The following is an 18,010-nucleotide window of genomic DNA, read 5'->3' on the forward strand; positions in this document are numbered from 1 at the left end:
ATAAACACAGATGTCTACTTAATTTTACTATTCTGTGGAGAAAATGTTATAGAAATTTACGGCAGACTTCTGGCTATTGGCCAATAAGGGGTGCTGCAGATAGACTGCACGAACAACAGAAGCAGTAAGGTCAATTTAAGGATAAACCCAACAATCCATGCTTTCTGGTTTAAATTTCACTAACGAAAATAATAAATATAATGACTGGTTCAACAAACAACAAAACGTTTTCTGATTTGTGAGTAGGAAGAAAATCACGAACGGAAAATTCCACAATATCAGACTTCTGTGCATCTCAATCGCTAATTTCCTGTCTATTTCTAGGATCGCAGACGAAGATTCAACAACAATGATCTAATCTTTCTTAACCTGATACAATTACAAGGACTCGGCTTAGCTATGTAGTTTCGCTTTTCGTTCCTTAATTGATCATGGGATTGCGTAATGCACATCAAATTTTCCCAACTCTTTACTCTGTGCTACAATTTCACTAAACTGTCGTAATTTAATCTGGTTATATTTAAGGACCATTTTTAACAACAAAGAGAGAACGATAAGCTTTTAGATCAACATAGAATAGGTGGTAACTGGTAAGTGTGATCATACACTCACTACACGACACTGACGTCAGGTCCCTGCACTGGCTGCTATTAATAGTTTTTGAAACATTTGAAGAGACGGGTATCGTCAACAGTATAGCCTTACTCGTTGTTATTCATTGGAGCTGGGTCTTTGCTAATAAATCAAGATGGACAAGCTCGATCTGTTCTTATCAAACTGCAAATCTTCAAGCTTCACAGTTTGAGAGTAGAGTTCTCAGTATCCTGTTGCTAACACACCATCTTCTACAACAGCTGCAACTATAACCATGAATCATAATTCTGGTACATACCAGGAATTGTGGAAGATACACGCAACGGAAATCCTTTGTAAGTCAAAGACAAAGCAAAGTTATGCCAGCTTCCAAAGCAACTACACATTATATGACATGCACAAATAGAACCAACAGTTCTGAAACAGATTTCGATTTAAGGGCCTGTCAGTAACTAATGCTATGACTGTTCGGAAACTCATGGTTGAATTCAAACATGAATAAGATATTGACTTTTTGATTATTTTTTCTTTCCTTTTTATTTTAATCGCTACTTATTCAAATTGGGAACATGTATCTTTTACACAACATTCAATACCGTCAAATGACTGTACACATTTTAATTGATGGACCTTCAAATTAAGTGCGTACAGTCATTTGACTCAAAGACTAAAAACACTACTGGCACAATATTATAATGTACATCACATAATTTAAACTTTAACCTAGATAAAAATACAGATCACGTCTTGCTACTCGTGACTATTTGCAGTCTTTACTGCTGATGTTGTCTCAGGCTGCAGGTAAAGAGCTCGTCTTCTCAGTTCTCACTGCACGTGATGTACTATAGATAGACAATAATCCTAATTACATTGCGGTTTTAATTTTCATCAGTTCCCCCGAGAGAATTTCTTTCTGCCGGAAGAAAACGAACGAAAAGCTTTTCGTTAGTTCATCGAGAAGTTCTTTCTTGCAAAACTAAAAAAGAAAACTACATGCGAAAAATGTACAACTTCATAGGGAGCTCCCAATTTCAAATTTTGGGATTAAATGGCATTTACAATTAACAGCTAATTACCCGATTTAGATTTAAAATAAAGCGATATTGTTCATTTTAAAACCACATGCTCTCATCAACAAGGTTTTGTTCATGCATCTGATCCAATTTAAGTGGTGATTTGTCTAATTTAGCTGCTCATTAGTCAATCTTGCGATATTCCCACATGATAGTCGTCATATATTTAATCAACCCAATTAAATGAATACCTTATAATATGGGTTTATCAAATCTTTATGATGATGGAAAATTTTCGGTGGAGGTCGACACTCGACAGCCACATGTTGCAACGTCTAAAGAAGATCCTTCCACTGTTCAGACAAACGTCAGAGCTAAACCCGGGAGCTCGAAGGCACATATGCCAGATATGTCTCCATGAATATCAGAAACTTTTGGCTTTTAGCCAACGATGACAAGCTGTTACTGTAAGTCAGGTAGTCGACGTTTTGAAGAATAGAAGGGCATAATATGACTATTACAAAGTGATTCGCACTTAACTGGCTAGTTGTAAACAAGTAGATAGTTTTGATAATCAGTTATTCGTTTTTTAAAAGTCATATATCCACTACCCACCGTGTACCCAGTCTCGTGTACTCATATAGTACGCAGTGGTAGGGACTCAAAATGTCCCAACCCAGCGACTCAAAACATTCCTTTATCCAAGACTCAAATAATACACATCTTCTTAAATCAGATATTCAAAATATCGTACATTCTCATTTTCATTTACATAGTAAAAATTATGTGAAAGTATGCGGCTGACCTAAAATGGTGCCAAATTATGCGAAAAGTTTTGGAAATTGGCAAAACATGCGATATCGCGACCGCTGCAACATAAAAATTACCTCTGTCCTCTACCACGTTTAAAATTAAAGAATATGATTTAACTCAAAATAAATCTATCAGAGACCAGAGGACAGGGGGAGTGTATGAAGTCTAACTCCTAGCCCAACTGGGGCGACCTGTCAAACATTTCTCTCGGTGTTTGTTTGCATAATATTGATAAAAGTTCTCATCGTTCATGACATCCTGGAATCTCGTCTTCAATCTTCATCGCTGAAGATTCTGATACCTTTGGACTGGCCTGATAAAGAAATACCCAGACTCCTCGCCACAGACCCATACACATACTTGAACCGCTTCTCTTCATGTTTCCTCAGAATCATGTTTCCAGCGCACGTGCACTCCACCTCACCGTTCAGCAGCTCTTCGATGTCTATCTTGCTGTCCGGATATCGTCTGATCTTGAAAATGCTCCTCTTGAAGCATTTGTTGCATTCCACGGCCCAGAGCAGGCTCGCGCTCGCGGACATGTTTGGATTTGTTCCTGAGATGATTTATTTGTTGGGAATCGGCGCCACTAAATGATTACTATTCCGGACATTTTGTATCATGAAAATAAAGTAATTGTATCGTGTAATTAAAACGGTTGTGTTTACTGTTTAACCTTAAGTAGTGAGATTACATTTATTTAGAAGACAATGTTTATAAAAGTAAAAGCGACTAACAATTAACAGCAACTAACAGGAAACGTATTAGAAGCTAACACGTTAAAAGTACGTTGTATACCAAGTTTAAAGTGCCTACTATGATACGATAGGTTTTTGGAAGTATGCGCGGTGCGAGAGGTAGCAAAGAACATAATAGTTTTTCAACCCAAAATAGCAAGGCACAGAATATTTACACATGAAATTTTAAATATATGCAGGGAAACTGCTTTACTGTATATAATACTGCTTACAAGGGGTGGCTCCTTGTTTAGCAAGGCATTTGAGCACTTAACCCTTTAAACAATACATTCTAAACGTCCAATTTCGTTCTCGTAAAAGATTTAGAGATTTCGAGTAATCCCTTCTATCGTAAAAATATTTGTACGTTCTGTTTTCACTCATAAGAGATTCTGCCTTGATGAAATAATTTGTCGGAACATGGTGTGTAGCAAGGCTAAAAATCAAAACACCTCAAGTTTTAAAACAGAGAAAAAATAATTAATGCGCACTGGTGAACGGTGTTCATGGAATTCTAAAAAGCGTTAATTCTTGCGAGGTTTAGGAATTCCATCTATAAGTATAGGATTAGGATATGCTATACCGTACATGTCATTTAAAAAATTCGTGCGATACGACCATTTTAGAAAGGAATCACCTTGATGAACGGGAGGTCAATCGTTATAAATTGTTGAACATCTTTAAGCAACATACTCATCCAAACCTGGGTCTGAGAGATGCGCTATCATCGTCATAATTTGGAAATAAGACCATTGTCCAGCTGCTGAAAATCATTAGTTTTACAAAAAAGAGTTTAAAATAATATATATCACACCACTGTTCGTTTTTCGTGAAAATAATTTGGACTACTGCCCGTGTACAACCCGTTTTTCACTGGGTGTGGAAAACATTATTGGAGTTGTTTACTGTGTGTGAATTCCTGCGGCTGTCGTGCTAATCGTACAATAATCAAGCTAGTTTAAGATTAGCACTTCAAGGAGGCTAATAATGGCCTCCTTAAAGGCCATTATATACCCGGTTTAAATTACTTATTTACGCCCAACTATGCCCAAAGACAAATTGTCTACTATTGGCAGACCAGGTGACATGGTGCCGTCACGTGGGGCGGGGGTGGGGAAGGTGGGAGGTATGGTGCGTACTGTAGTCTGTAGTCTGTAGTCTGTAGTCTGTAGTCTGTAGTCTGTAGTCTGTAGTCTGTAGTATACTGTAAAGGAGCCGATGTTTTGACGCTCTAAATTCTACCCCAGTTATAAACATCGCCTTTTCAACTCTTATCAGACACCAGATATACTGAGTGTCTGATAAGAGTGTCAGCTGGTGTTAACTAATCTAAGAAATAAGAGTTAACAGAAAAACTTGAGGAATGTTTTGATAACTCATGATCTGAGTCAAACTGCTGATTTTCCCATTTCTTGATCAGAATTGATCTATTACGTTTCCCAAGGATTTTGGGACTTAAAGTTAAGTTACAAGTAATGCTATGACTTCTTTAAAAACTTTATAACAAACGGTTTCCAACTACATACAATGGAATTTGCATAATGTAATATCAAATATCAATATCTTAAGATATCTTATGACAAAACTTGAACTGTACACATTTTTAGTCGATCAATGTCATGTTACACTTACAACGTCATCATTATTGATAATTGCCTAATTGTACGAAAGTATTGAATTGGGATAGAGATTGCAAGTAGTATAATTAGCCGTTATCATGGTTACTGCATGTGTTTTATTGTTTATATCCTTTGTACCAACTCAAATTAATTAGGTAAAACTGATCATTCTAAAATATATAAATTTCTAAATTTAATTTTTTGAAATATCGAATATTCACCAATCAAACTAGATAAAATGTTAAAGTATTGATATTTTAGGTCTTAAATTAAGAAATGCCCAAGTCCACAATTGTTTGAGATAGAACGAAAGTTTAAAGAACAAAATAGCAATTAATCGTAACCAACATGTTAACACTGTTATTCACTTAATTCACTTAATTCATATCAAGTGTCAAAGTATAAACGTATTCAAAGTCTGGTCACTCCGCACTGTAATCAACATTAACTGAATAAGAGAATCGTTTATCAAGTTTTCACTTGTGGAGGGGGCCCCCGTTTCCAACTAGCTGTCCTTAAAAGTGTTGAACTGTATGCGTCTGGAATTCAAACTCCTCATCTCGGTACTGTAAATGAACCTGAATCGTTTCTCCTCATACTTCCTGAGGACCATGCTTCCTTGACACGAGGTAGGACACGTGATGTCTCCTCCTACCAGGTTTCTCACACCCTTCTTGTTTTCTGGATAACGTCTGATCATGTGCCAGCTTCTTTTGGAACATTGACAACATTCTACTGGCCAACGTAGACTTACTGACATGTTAGCTTGCTTACTGAAATTGGATGCTTCATTAAGATTTGTTGTTATTGTTAGTAGTACAAACCTTTCTTTCAGTACTATACTGAAATGTTGATTTAATAGCATTCCTCTTTTTTATGTTCTAGTTAAGAAAGAGTCCCTATTCGTCAAAACATGGAAACACACAGTCTTTCAGTATTAAAGCTAACATAAGATATTGATTCAGCAATGGACAACATGCGTTTTGTATTAAGTAAAATCATTACGATAAATGTTCAAAGGAGATTACTATAAAAGCAAAATATTCAAATAAATTCCGGAAATCCCTAACTTAATGACACTTCCACCTTCATTCTTTGGACACTGTAGTGCACTATCGGGACACTTTGATCCTTCCAAATAAAACATATAGCGTTACCAACACCCTTATCGATCATACGTGCTTGAAAATAAATCGAAGGAGGGGAAAAATATAAGTTACACCTTGATATTTTAACTTTAATGAACGGAAAATAAGCAAGACTGTACTGTGGATGCCTAAAGGTCTGTTGAAAAGCATAATACAACAATCGACAAAATAATCCAGAACTAATAAATAGGATAAGATGCAAAATCATTTCACACTCGTTACGAAATCTCGGTTAAATGACGCAATGTTTGTGGTTAGGAAAGATATCTTGAAGCAGTACCCGGGACAGGTTTGCCGCATACGATCAAACGTTCTCGGCAATGGGCCATGACCTCATGCTCTACCATTATAGAAGATATCTCTAATTGAAGAATTACTGCCATTTCAATTTGAGACATTAATAGTATTCTCGCGCGTACTCCCAAATTAAACGGGTAATCGTCCATCTTAAATAAGAATAAGAGATTATTTTGAAAACAGGGATGAGACGGATTACAACAGTTTGCATATTTGAATGGCGAAAATCGGGTTAATGTTATGATTTTATCATCGACGGTCTTGCCAATTATTAGAGCCTCCTAAATCATTATATCGAATGATTAGGGGCTGCCGATCATTGAGCGGCAAAACGTTCTCAGCTTCATGGAATACGATCTGGGCATTAAAGTGGCAGTCATTGTGTAACTAATTATCAGAATTATTGGTTTATTAGATCAACACGCAGCTTAACTTTTAGATATGGCAGGGCAGACTGTGTCTGACTCGAACAAACTGGGCAAAACATTGAGGACTAAAACATGAGAAGTTTATCATTGAAAAGATATTCTGGTCGGCTATAGTTTATTCATTGTCATGTTATGATTTTCCCAATTTTACCTTATACCCAATATTACAGGCAGCATCTGTCGGGGGCGATGAAAATGAGCGGCGCTCAACTGCGGACACAGCTCTGTCTCAGTGCTGGGGTCAGTATAGCGGAGGTTAGAAAGTTTGAGACGGCCCACAAGACCCTTAAAGATGAGGAGATGAATATCCTTTTCTGTGATCATCTCAACTCGCTTAGGAATGATAGAGGTTTGTTGTGTTTTAACTATCTGTAATTCTGATCTACTGATATCGAATAGATTGTTAACTAAATTGGTTATAATTATATGACAGATTTATTAATCTTAAAGAATTAACGTTCTATTAAGACGTTGTGTTAACCACTCTCTCGCGACACAGGACGAGATACAAGTTATGTGAACACGAGACACATACCACCGGTTCTAACTGTACAGCCTGCTGAAAGAGACCGTACCACTGTGGTGGACAGGGTAGCTGTATACAACTCCACCCAGCCCTCCTCCTCTTCAAAATACGAAAAGTATGTCAGCCCTCACATTATCATACATTCCTGCTTATTTTATAACGTCACTTTTGTGACGTAATTAAGTTCTAATTATCCTTCTAATTTCTCAGGTTATCGACCCGCTACTGCACCAGTGTATCAGAATTAACACTCACCCAGCAATGTAGATCCTCACCTAAAGTAGCTGAGAACTGGTTAGATCTGGCCGCTTGCCAGACTTCGCGCGGCGCGGAGGTTGGGGTCGTTATAGCTACACTTAGCAAGGCTCTTCAGGCTAACAAGAACAGCACGGTAAGTTTCCGTATTAATATTTTTAGGTAAAGCTGCGTCCAGTCTTTGAAGGCAGGACCATAGTTTTCAAGCAGTTGACCAAGCAGTTGACATACCAGCCAGCTAAATGAGACATTTTGTTAATAATTTCTCCTTTTCCTCACTTTTGGTGAGGACGCAACTAAATTTTTTATGAAATCCTTTTACTTTTCCATTACTGTGATGTCACGGAACCACTCTGCTCCTCAGGCGCTGTGGACTGAATATCTCCGAGTGAAATCTCTTGTTATCTCGGTGTCTGATCTAACTGGTCTCTACCAACAAGCCCTCAGACTCGCACCCTCTCCCCTTCTGTGGCGCAACTTTGCTCCAAAACTCAACTCACTCAAAGAGAGAATATCAGCTCTTGACTCTGCTTTACAGATTTGTGGTATTTATTTATTTATTGACTGTATGCTCATGAACTCTGGTTTTGTGCCCCGTTTTACGTTTAAAACTTCCAACTGCTAAGACATTCAATAAAAATGTAATCAAATTTTAAGACATTGTTTTTTGTAGATATGACGACATCGGCAGACAAGAAATATTACGGAGATTTGCTGAGGGACAAACTCCTACTCATTTATCATGCTGGACAGGACTCCATGGTGGAACAATTTGATATCGTCTTCCAAGACCTCGGCAAATTACTCAACCATCATCTGGTAATACATACATTTAATTTTGGCAACGGAATTCAGTTCTACTGAACTCACTTTTTCATGTATTTGTTAAAGATTAGCTAAAGTTTGCTAAAAAATTAACTAAAATCGTTAAAGATTAACTACCGCAATTATTGCCAATAATACTTTCACTCGGACCCCAAAACAGATTCTGACCCTTTCTTATCAATTTCAATCCTTGAACCTTAACCGAAGACGCCCCCCCCCCCCCCCCCCTGCCCCCTTAACCATCCCTAACACTGGTATATCCTAATCAGGTGTGGTTTGTGCAGCAATATATCTCGTACCTACAAAATGGTGAGGTGTTAGAGGACCCTGCCCAGATAACAATTCAACCCAACAACCCACCCAGTAGGGTCCAGAAGGTTCTAGATTTAAGAGAGAAGTTGGTTTCTTCTGTCTCCGATGACACTAAGATTCTTCTCGTTCTACACAGATTGTTCTCGAAGCTATTGGCTCTCTCAACTGGCCCTGAACAAGCCATCGATTATTTGTTCGAGGTACTTTACTTCTTTGCTTTTAATAAGTTTTGATATCGCATAAAATCAGTCAACAGTCTTTCTACGAAGCGTTTGAATTATACGAGTATTAATTCCCAGAGTATGGAGATAATTTAAATTTCAGGTGTCAGAGAAAGTTCCAGAATTGTATGAACTGCTTGAAGATATAGTAGAGCTTGGCGGTTGGGTTGAACCTGATGTGCCCTGGCCTAAACTTGTATACCTGCAGGTAAAGTTCTCACATCATGTTTGATTTGAAAGATATATTTTGATAAATAAGGTCTGTCTGATCTACCATACTCCCAATAACAATTAACACTGCCATGTACCTCAGATGGGTACTGCCGAAAAGAACGGACACCCAGAGCTGGCTCTGACCTTGTCACGTGGTCTTGTAACGACCTTATCTGGCTCTTCTGCTGAGAACACCCTACAGTTATACAGGTATTATTATAGTGTGTGTTACAGGTATCCTCTGTCGTGGCTGACGCTGTGAGATACTATATTATGGGAACTTTAGTTTCCAGTTTTAACGTACTGGAAATTAAGTGAGAGGTCCTCTCTAAACCTAGTGGGTCTGAATGTTTTTGCTGTTTAGTCATGGGTTTTTCGTGATACATATTATGTGAAGATAAACGTGTAATGGGGAAGCACTCGATTACAATTTAGCAAATCTTCCATGATCGGCAAAATTTCTATTCGATTATGAAATGTGATTCATCAAGTTTGACTTCTTGGTTACAATTGTTGGAAACCATGTGATTCTGTGATTTGATTCCCATGGGAGCAGTCGGCGATACGATCTCGTGATCACCTGACACGACACGTGACCTGTCGATATGCTAATTAAAAGTGGGAGATCTAATAACCCCTTGTTGGGATCACATCAACGTCATGACAGCTATAACGAGCTCGTTAATACATTACGACTAAATATTGTAAAATCACGGTATAAATACCGACTCTTATCTCATCTATTTATTAGTTCTGAAACGTTCCTCAACAGTCTTCCTACATTACCACCTACAACATGACACTCCCTAATTGCAATCCTTCCACTCCAACTTCTCATTTACCAACTAGGCAGAAAAGAAAGATACTGGACCTGAAAACTTATCTTTCCCGATCAAAGATACCCTCTATCTCTTCTGAAGATAAACTATCCCAACAGATGGTTCATGCATATCAATACATTTCCAAACCTATCTCATCTGATTCCACTCCAGCTATACAGAAGAAAAAGAGACCTCCTCCCTTGGACCTCCAACATACCCGCTCGAAGAGGATCTTTTTATCTCAACCAGATAAAGTCACCTACCATAATATAAAAGATCCTTACTCTCCAACTAAATCTACATCACCTTCTGAACTTATGTCTCCTCTTGAAGCCTCTAAACGTAGACAATTACCATCCTGTTCTATAACAGAGACTTTCCACTCAGTTCACTCCCCCAACATCCACTCTCCTGCTATCATCAGAATGCGAACTAGTTTTACCTATTCCCAGTTACAAACTCTGGAGGAGACCTTCTCCGAACAGAGTCGGATCAGCCGATTACATGGTCATCAGATCGCTGGACAGTTTGAACTTCCTGTTGAGTGCATCACTTCCTGGTTCTCAAACAGACGAGATTTACAAAGGAAACGAGATGAACGTAAATCTCGTTGATTTTAGAGAAACAAAGCTAGACTGTATTTTTTAAATTGTTTAATATTTTTAACAGTATGTAAAACATGATAATCTAGCTACGCTTTGAAATAACGTTTCGATCAAATTGAGATTATTTTGGTTAGAAAAATAATACTCAATTGTAATTTAATAATCAATTATTATAATCAATTAACAATCATCAATTAATACACTTGTGTTTGATTATATAACCCAGTAGAAACTAACTTCACAGGGAAGTACTAGGACTAACGATTGGAGCACGAGTAGTTGCACAGTACGATAGTTTATCACGTGGGTTACACCGTACTTGGTTACACCTGTGTTACGGTCTCACAGCTCACCTCAACCCGGTGGATCCTGTTCTGCAGTACAAGTTATTCTCAACTAGACTCGCTACTGTGTTCCCTTCATCTGAACAGCTCAATGCCCTCCGAGATGCCATTTCAAATGAACCATCAACTCAGGGTGCTCAAATTCTATGGATCAGGCAAGTTCTAATCTAGAATCTTAATGTCTAAACAAAATACCATGAATAATGTAATATCAATTTTCCTAAGTTTTAACGTAAAAGAATTTGTAAACACACATCTGTTCGTACTAGATATCTGGACGTTCTGGAGAAGGCATCTGAGAAAGATAAACAACTTATCAGCGTAAGGAGGCTATTTTGTTTTTAATTTTATTGGTCCCAGCTTGTCCGGAACGCTTGAACACCTGTCATTGTACTTAAAAGTGGAGCGTTCACATTTTATGTTATCAATAGAGCTTTTTTGGGATTCTTAACCATTGCTATGTTGTGTAAAAGCACAAACGGGAAGGGGCGGGAAGAGGGACTGGGTACCATAAATTGGTTACGTAAGAATAAGATGTGAACGTAAGTTACACGATTTTATGATATGTATTTTTGTTATAAGACAAAGTCCTGTAGTGTGCTGTTTTGTGTCAGGTACTACAAAGGGAGATGTTACACTGTATAAAATCTGTCCCAACTCTCTCAAACGACAACTTTTCCTTTCACAACCAGGTTCATTTCTATCTCTATCTCTGAATCATATGTACAATTTTCAAAACTTTACTAATCCAGACGTTTTTCGGTTATCATGACGTACGATTTAAAGTTATTCTTTCTATTTGTTTTCTTTCAGTGTTCTAAATTGCTCCCAGTTCACTTGATCTTCATGAAGATTTGTATATTATATTACTAACTGATAATTTCAAAGAACGACCTGCTCTGAGATTTGGAGGCCGCGTGGTAAGACTCGCTCGTTTAATAACACCCGCAGCACCAAAGTCTGAGCTTTTAGTTCGTTTATTACATGAAAAAAATAGAAAATTAAATTATGTTTAAAGCATGTAAAAACAGAACCAGCTTAAGTCAAAGTTGAAAAAAACTATAAAAAGATGAAGAGATTAAAAATATCATAGAATACTAACTATGACAGTGAAGAGAAAAGAAAAAGAAGGAAAAAAACAAAGAAAAAAGAAAGATGTGACAAAATGAAAAACAAAAGCAGAAACAAATTTACCGAAGATTCAAAAACAAAATGTATGAGTTTGATGACAAAGATGATCGAATTAACTCTCATTCTCAAAAGTAAAAGAAGATTTCATTTCTATAACGAGATGCATGTCTGAAGCGAGGGTAAGTGAATCTGTGTTTACCACGCCGGCCAGACCTGTATACCCGTCCCCGTTTTAGGTGATCTCGGCGCTGGTTTCGCACTACGCAACCCCCCAGGAGCGCTTTAGGGAAATATCTCACCATCTCTTAACTTACAGGAAAAATAAGGAACTTCTTATGTTGTAAGTTTGACTTTCTATAATATAACGAGGGGGAAATTAGTTGTTTTAAGTGAACAGAATTACTTTCTATCAGTGTCATTAGTAAAATTCATATATACGCTGCAGGCTACTATTAAATATAATTGTAAATTTCAGTAAACTAACTTCTAAGCTTATATTGTGAAGCTGTCTGTCTCCCTTCTTCACAACTAATTTCCTCCCCTAACGAAATGAACGAGTCTAAATAAGCTTAAATTATAATTCTTGTGGATTAATACGAAAGAAGGAAAGTTACTCTGTAAGTGTGAATTAAAATAACCGTTACAATTTCAAATTTGATTTTTCTTCAATTTAATGAAGATACTTCCTCCCCTCTCAGGTTTTACAACGAGTTGGCACATAGCAACCCACTCTCCACTGTTCAGCTATTTAAGGAACTCCTAAAGGACAATCCGTCGTGTCCTAAGCTCTGGTCAAAGTAATCACAAAATTCAGTCAAATCCTTGTTCGATGAATTCATGAAAGTCAATTATTGAAAACCAGTTGTGGATTTTGCATTTAATAATCATAATAGTGTAGATATAAATGCACCTATGACCATCTCAATACGATTTACGATGTATCTGTTAGGAATCTTTCGTGGATTGCTTGATCATGCAATGCCAATGATTGAACATTTGAAGTATTAGTAATCGCACAATCTTTTCGATCAAATTATGGATACAGTGCAAACTAATATTATTATTAATATTAGGAACTTACTTTTGGATTTTGAGGTATCTCTTAATAGTAACCGCAGCATTTTACAAATTTGTCTCAGGCTGATGGAGTTATCGGAGAGTTGTCAGATAGTGACTGAAACAAGAGAAATCGCCCGGACTGCTATCAATACGCTTCCTCTCAACAGTTCACTGCTCCTTCAGGTCACTACCAAGTACCACCCCACTACCACTACCACTACCACCCCACCTAACCACACCACTACCACTACAACCCCACTACCACCCCACATAACCACCCCACTTAACCACCCCACTACCACGCTGCTTTCTCTTTAATTTCGTTCATATACAGCGCAATTAACTTTCAACTTTGCTCCGTGTGTAGTTGTCGAATATGTACATGTGCATCTTATTTATATCCATTGCAGACCTTGGTGTTCGAGTTGAGAAACTGTTCTGACGCGGAGGATCAGCGGAACCTGACCGAGTGGGCGCTTAAACGAGCAAAAGAGCGGGGGATCGCGTTCAAAGCGTCATGTAGCGAAGGAAACAACTTACTACCTAGCGCCTGAGTAAGGTAAATAAAAATTGGACAGTGATCAAATTGAAGCTATTTTCTGAGTTTTAATAAAATCAGGATCTAAGTACACAGATTTTATGACGATTGAAAAGATATACAAATTTCTCGCAATTTAACAATATCAGACAGAATTCTAATGCATATTCAATAATGATAGTTATACAGTATACACTGATGGTTCGAAATAAGTAACTACATTTGTTTTCTATGCATGCGTTTCTTCATTTTCTTGGTTGATTAAAACTAAAGATGAATTCCGAATCTCGAAATGTTTGGGTTTCAAGTATTGATATTATGTTTTTTAAATTACAATTGGCGAACAATTTTTATTATATTTTTAAAAATTTCTTCCATTTTGTTAATTGTGAAAATTGTTTGATTGGTGTTTTTGTGCTAATAATGAATGATTATATTAGCAAGATATTAATCTAATGTCGATGTATGATAATCTATACTCATCATTCATTTTAACCATTACAAATACAAACTGTTTTACTTCCTCTTTCTTTTCTTATGAGCAATGGGGGACGGTTAATTAACGGTGGACCTTTCATGTTTCAATCATTTGAGAAAATGCTGGATGCCTAATTTTTTCAGAGACGGTAGATTAGCAAATACTGCATCTGATCTGAAAAAATGATGTAAAACAGATTAGAAATGACGAGGTTATCAAGCATTTTGTGTATCTCGTAAGCAAAATTGATCGGGTGATTATGTGATTGTGACACCTTAAATTTAATTACTGGGCGGCGCTCAGCCTGTCATTCCGCCTAATCTCTATTCGGTTTATTATGTTTATGAACATAATAGCCTGGGGTCCCTAGGTAACACCTTAAATTTAATTGTTAATTTGGCAGCCTTAACGATTCCCATAATGTTTAACGGGGTCACTCTATCACATGATTAGGTAAGCCAATCACCTGATCACACGTAATGAATAAACTCCTTATGCTTCGTAGTTTGTATCTCGGTCATCTGAGAAGCTACATCTCTATTTTTTCAGGACAAACCTAATTCAATAAAATTTAGCTCGATCCGACTATCTAAACTATCAAATAAATGCAAAAATGAACCCTTATTTGAAAAAAATGAACACGAATATTTTTCGAGTTGATAAATAATTCTAACTAGTGGTGGTACTAAATCATACCTGATACTTACTGGGCCGCGCTCAGCCTGTCATTCCGCCAAATCTTTATTCGTTCATATATGTTAATGAACATAATAGCCTGGGGTCCTCAGGTAACCAGCAAGCTGTCGGGAATTATCGCGCTTAGCACTCAGTAGCGGAGGTATTATTGTATTATATTAATTAAGCAGCGGTCCACTTTATTATTTATCCGTGATTATGGGATTCGGTCAAATATTGTTTCTTTTTGATTATAATGTCAGGGTACTTTACAAAGGCAAAAGGTAAACTCATAACTTCATTACTATTATAACAAGGAGGTGATTTCAACGATTTCGGAATTTTACCTTTGAAAACATTGCCTTGTGTTTAATTGTCATACGTTGTACATTGTATGACCCGCCGCGCACGAGTGCGCGGCTCCCCCTGTATCGTAGAAACTCTACAGTGAAGCGACAGTGGGGGTCACCACGTGATACAAGTGTTTAAGTAAGCATATCTGTCGATAAGTGACTTAATATGGCACTTTTTACTTATTCAAGCACATCAAGTTTGGAGTTGGCATTAGGAAAACAAATTTAAATTTTGGTATTTATTAATAACAATCAAAACATATCATATCTTGTATCACGTTGCGACCCCCACGGTCGTTTCACTATCGTCCTGACGATACAGGGGGAGCCGCGCACTTCGTGCGCGGCGGGTCATACAACGTATGACAAATCATATCATAAAAATAAAGCCGCGCGTTGGTTGACTGCCTCAGTACGGTGAATAATATAAGCTCGAAGGTGCCCTGCGCATTTACAGAACCTCATGCGGCGAGATCACATGATCATGAGGACCTGTGAGCGCCAAATTTAATTTAAAGTTTCTAGAAATCATACATCACTACGAGTTCATATATAATGCTTGACGGATGTTACTCGTCTAAATTTCTTCGAAGTAGGCGCGCGCGCGCCGCTTTCTTCTCGATGGCAAGTGCTACGAAGTAGCGCGCGCCGGGCCAGATCATTAACAATGGTCAAATATAATGCCATTTAAATGTTGTAAGAAAGCAGAATTTATTCGAAATAACAAATAACAAAATAACGAATGAACAAATTTCTCACCTTTCGCACATGCAAACTTTGAGCGGACGTTGCGTACGCATACAATAATGAATCAACATACATTTTTGCATAGTGGTATTTTATATATAGTTTGATAAGCATGCAAAGTTTCAGAAGATTTCAAAAATAACTTGGATCACAACGGGACTCCAAAGTTGATAAAAATCATGAAAATAACAGTTTTCAGTGATTTTAGCAATGGAATTGTCAATTCTATGTCAATTCTAGAATCTTTATCTTTTCTAAACACACTAAATCCTTCAATATAAAGTTCGGCATCTAATATATCACTACTAAAATGAGTTTCTGTTACATAAATTACCTCAATAGATTTATACATTTAATTGATACAATTTATTTTAGTTCATAAATTTTATTAAATAGGCCGTTAGCATTGGTATAATTCATATTTAAGGGCAGGGCACTGCGGCTGGCTCCAGTGGCGTAACGTTGCCTGTTGGCGCCCCCTGCCGAAAAGGCGCCCCCTGTGGGCGCCCCCCCCCCCTTTTGGTGCCCCTCCCTAAAATTGAACAAATTAGGTGATTTTAAAGAATACGCCGGTAAAATCTCTAAAAAAGTGTGTATCTAGAGCAAAACGCGCAGTTTTGCTAGTACTTTAGTTAAGTTTTCGAAATTGTCCCACATTCAAACGACGATTTGGCGCCCCCCTAAGACGGCGCCCCCCTGCACAGCGGGGTCAGCAGGGCCTTTCGTTACGCCACTGGCTGGCTCTACTGCCTCTGTCTTCTCTGTCTCTGCTTTCTTTGCTTCCTCATGCCTTTCCTTCCTCTCCTTTCTGGCTAAAAAACGAATATCTCTGTCTGCCTTGCAGAGGTCCTGGTCGATCCAATAAGTAGACTAAAGTTGACTCTTTCCTCAATTCTAATAATTCTAATAATTCTCAATGAAACAATAAGTTTTAAGTTTTCAATGAAACAATAAGTTTTATTTTATATTCCTTTAATCATAAATAAAATAAGAGCTTAAACCACGAATTAGTTAACTAGAAGTAAACTTGAGGAAATAATTCTAATTCCTTCGTCTTCTCTGTCCCTCTTTTCTTTGCTTCCTCCTGCCTCTTCCTCTCCTTTCTGGCTAAAAAACGAATATCTCTGTATGCCTTGCAGAGGTCTAAGTTGATCCAATAAGTTGACTCTTCCCAGTCTAGTCCTTACCATGGTCAGTGTAGAAATTGTCTGACTCTTTATCTCGTGTCTGGATGATGAGCAGGCGATGGTGGTCTGGCTTGTCAGGATCAATTTTGCCAGAGCGATGGCAGCTTATCATGTCGTCCTTCTTAATCTTTAGGGTCTCCCTGCAGAACTATGAGTCATCCTCCTGGCATCCCCTATCAAGATTCCTGAGGTCAGTGCACACATGTTGGGTCTTACACCACCGCCGTGTTTCATATTTAAGACTTGTTGCTTTGTAGATGACATACTGACTAATGTACCGCCAATTCTGTTTTTAAAGGCCACCAATCAACACTGAATTGCTTAACATAACATTATAAATAATGCCTCTCTGGGCATCTCAAAAAGAAATTCATAGAAAATGAACACTTTACGTTTGAAACCATATAATTACAAACTTTTTAAAAAATTTAACTAAATACCTTTGATATTAACCTTGCTTACATTCGTGTTTGCGAACATACTAGAAAATTCATTGTAAAATATTGCAATAGTTTTAACTATTGCAATAAATTTAATTTAATTAAAATTAAATCTGGAATTTGATCTGAGAATATGATGATGAGCAATTTGATTATCTCGTTAGCAAAATTGATTGGGTAATCATGTGATTGCATGCTACGATACTGTAATTGGGCTCTCTGTACGATTCCCATAGTGTCAACCCAATCACTTGATCACTCGTAATGAATAACCTCGTTTTGCTTCATATCTCTGTCATCTGAGCTAGAACTCTCATTTTTCAGGTCCAATGTAATTTGAATGGCCAAACACAATTCCATACAATTTAGCTCGATCCGATTAATCAAACTATCAAATAAATGCGAAAATGAACCTTCATTCGAAAAAAATGAACCTGAATATTCTTAGATTTGACCTATTCCTTGAATGAGTGGTGATATTAAGGGGGCAGGCCGCAGGGGGGGGGGGGGGGGGGGGGGGGGGGGGGGGGGGGGGGAATTATGAAATTTCTCTCCAAATTTATTTTATAGTTAGTTCTGATGAGGGGAGTGATATATCTACTAGTTGTTTTTGGTCCCATGGAAAAATTTT

General features: G+C 37.5%; 1 protein-coding gene across 1 annotated transcript in view; it reads left to right on the top strand.

Annotated features, from left to right (window-relative positions):
* Window positions 1-14,005, top strand: part of LOC134814904 (uncharacterized) — a 44,796-nt gene extending 30,791 nt beyond the window's left edge. Inside the window, exons 17-31 of the mRNA XM_063823241.1 lie at window positions 6,820-6,998; window positions 7,149-7,290; window positions 7,386-7,566; window positions 7,795-7,975; window positions 8,104-8,249; window positions 8,525-8,767; window positions 8,892-8,996; window positions 9,102-9,211; window positions 10,672-10,926; window positions 11,041-11,092; window positions 11,386-11,463; window positions 12,139-12,242; window positions 12,601-12,699; window positions 13,042-13,144; window positions 13,372-14,005. Of these exons, the coding sequence (XP_063679311.1) occupies window positions 6,820-6,998; window positions 7,149-7,290; window positions 7,386-7,566; window positions 7,795-7,975; window positions 8,104-8,249; window positions 8,525-8,767; window positions 8,892-8,996; window positions 9,102-9,211; window positions 10,672-10,926; window positions 11,041-11,092; window positions 11,386-11,463; window positions 12,139-12,242; window positions 12,601-12,699; window positions 13,042-13,144; window positions 13,372-13,515 (2,122 nt within the window). The 3' untranslated portion in view covers window positions 13,516-14,005. The remainder of the gene's footprint in view (window positions 1-6,819; window positions 6,999-7,148; window positions 7,291-7,385; window positions 7,567-7,794; window positions 7,976-8,103; window positions 8,250-8,524; window positions 8,768-8,891; window positions 8,997-9,101; window positions 9,212-10,671; window positions 10,927-11,040; window positions 11,093-11,385; window positions 11,464-12,138; window positions 12,243-12,600; window positions 12,700-13,041; window positions 13,145-13,371) is intronic.
* The last annotated feature ends 4,005 nt before the right edge of the window (window positions 14,006-18,010 follow it).

The sequence above is a fragment of the Bolinopsis microptera genome, chromosome 5 (genome assembly GCF_026151205.1).
Source record: "Bolinopsis microptera isolate Bmic1 chromosome 5, MBARI_Bmic_1.0, whole genome shotgun sequence".
NCBI lineage: Eukaryota > Metazoa > Ctenophora > Tentaculata > Lobata > Bolinopsidae > Bolinopsis > Bolinopsis microptera.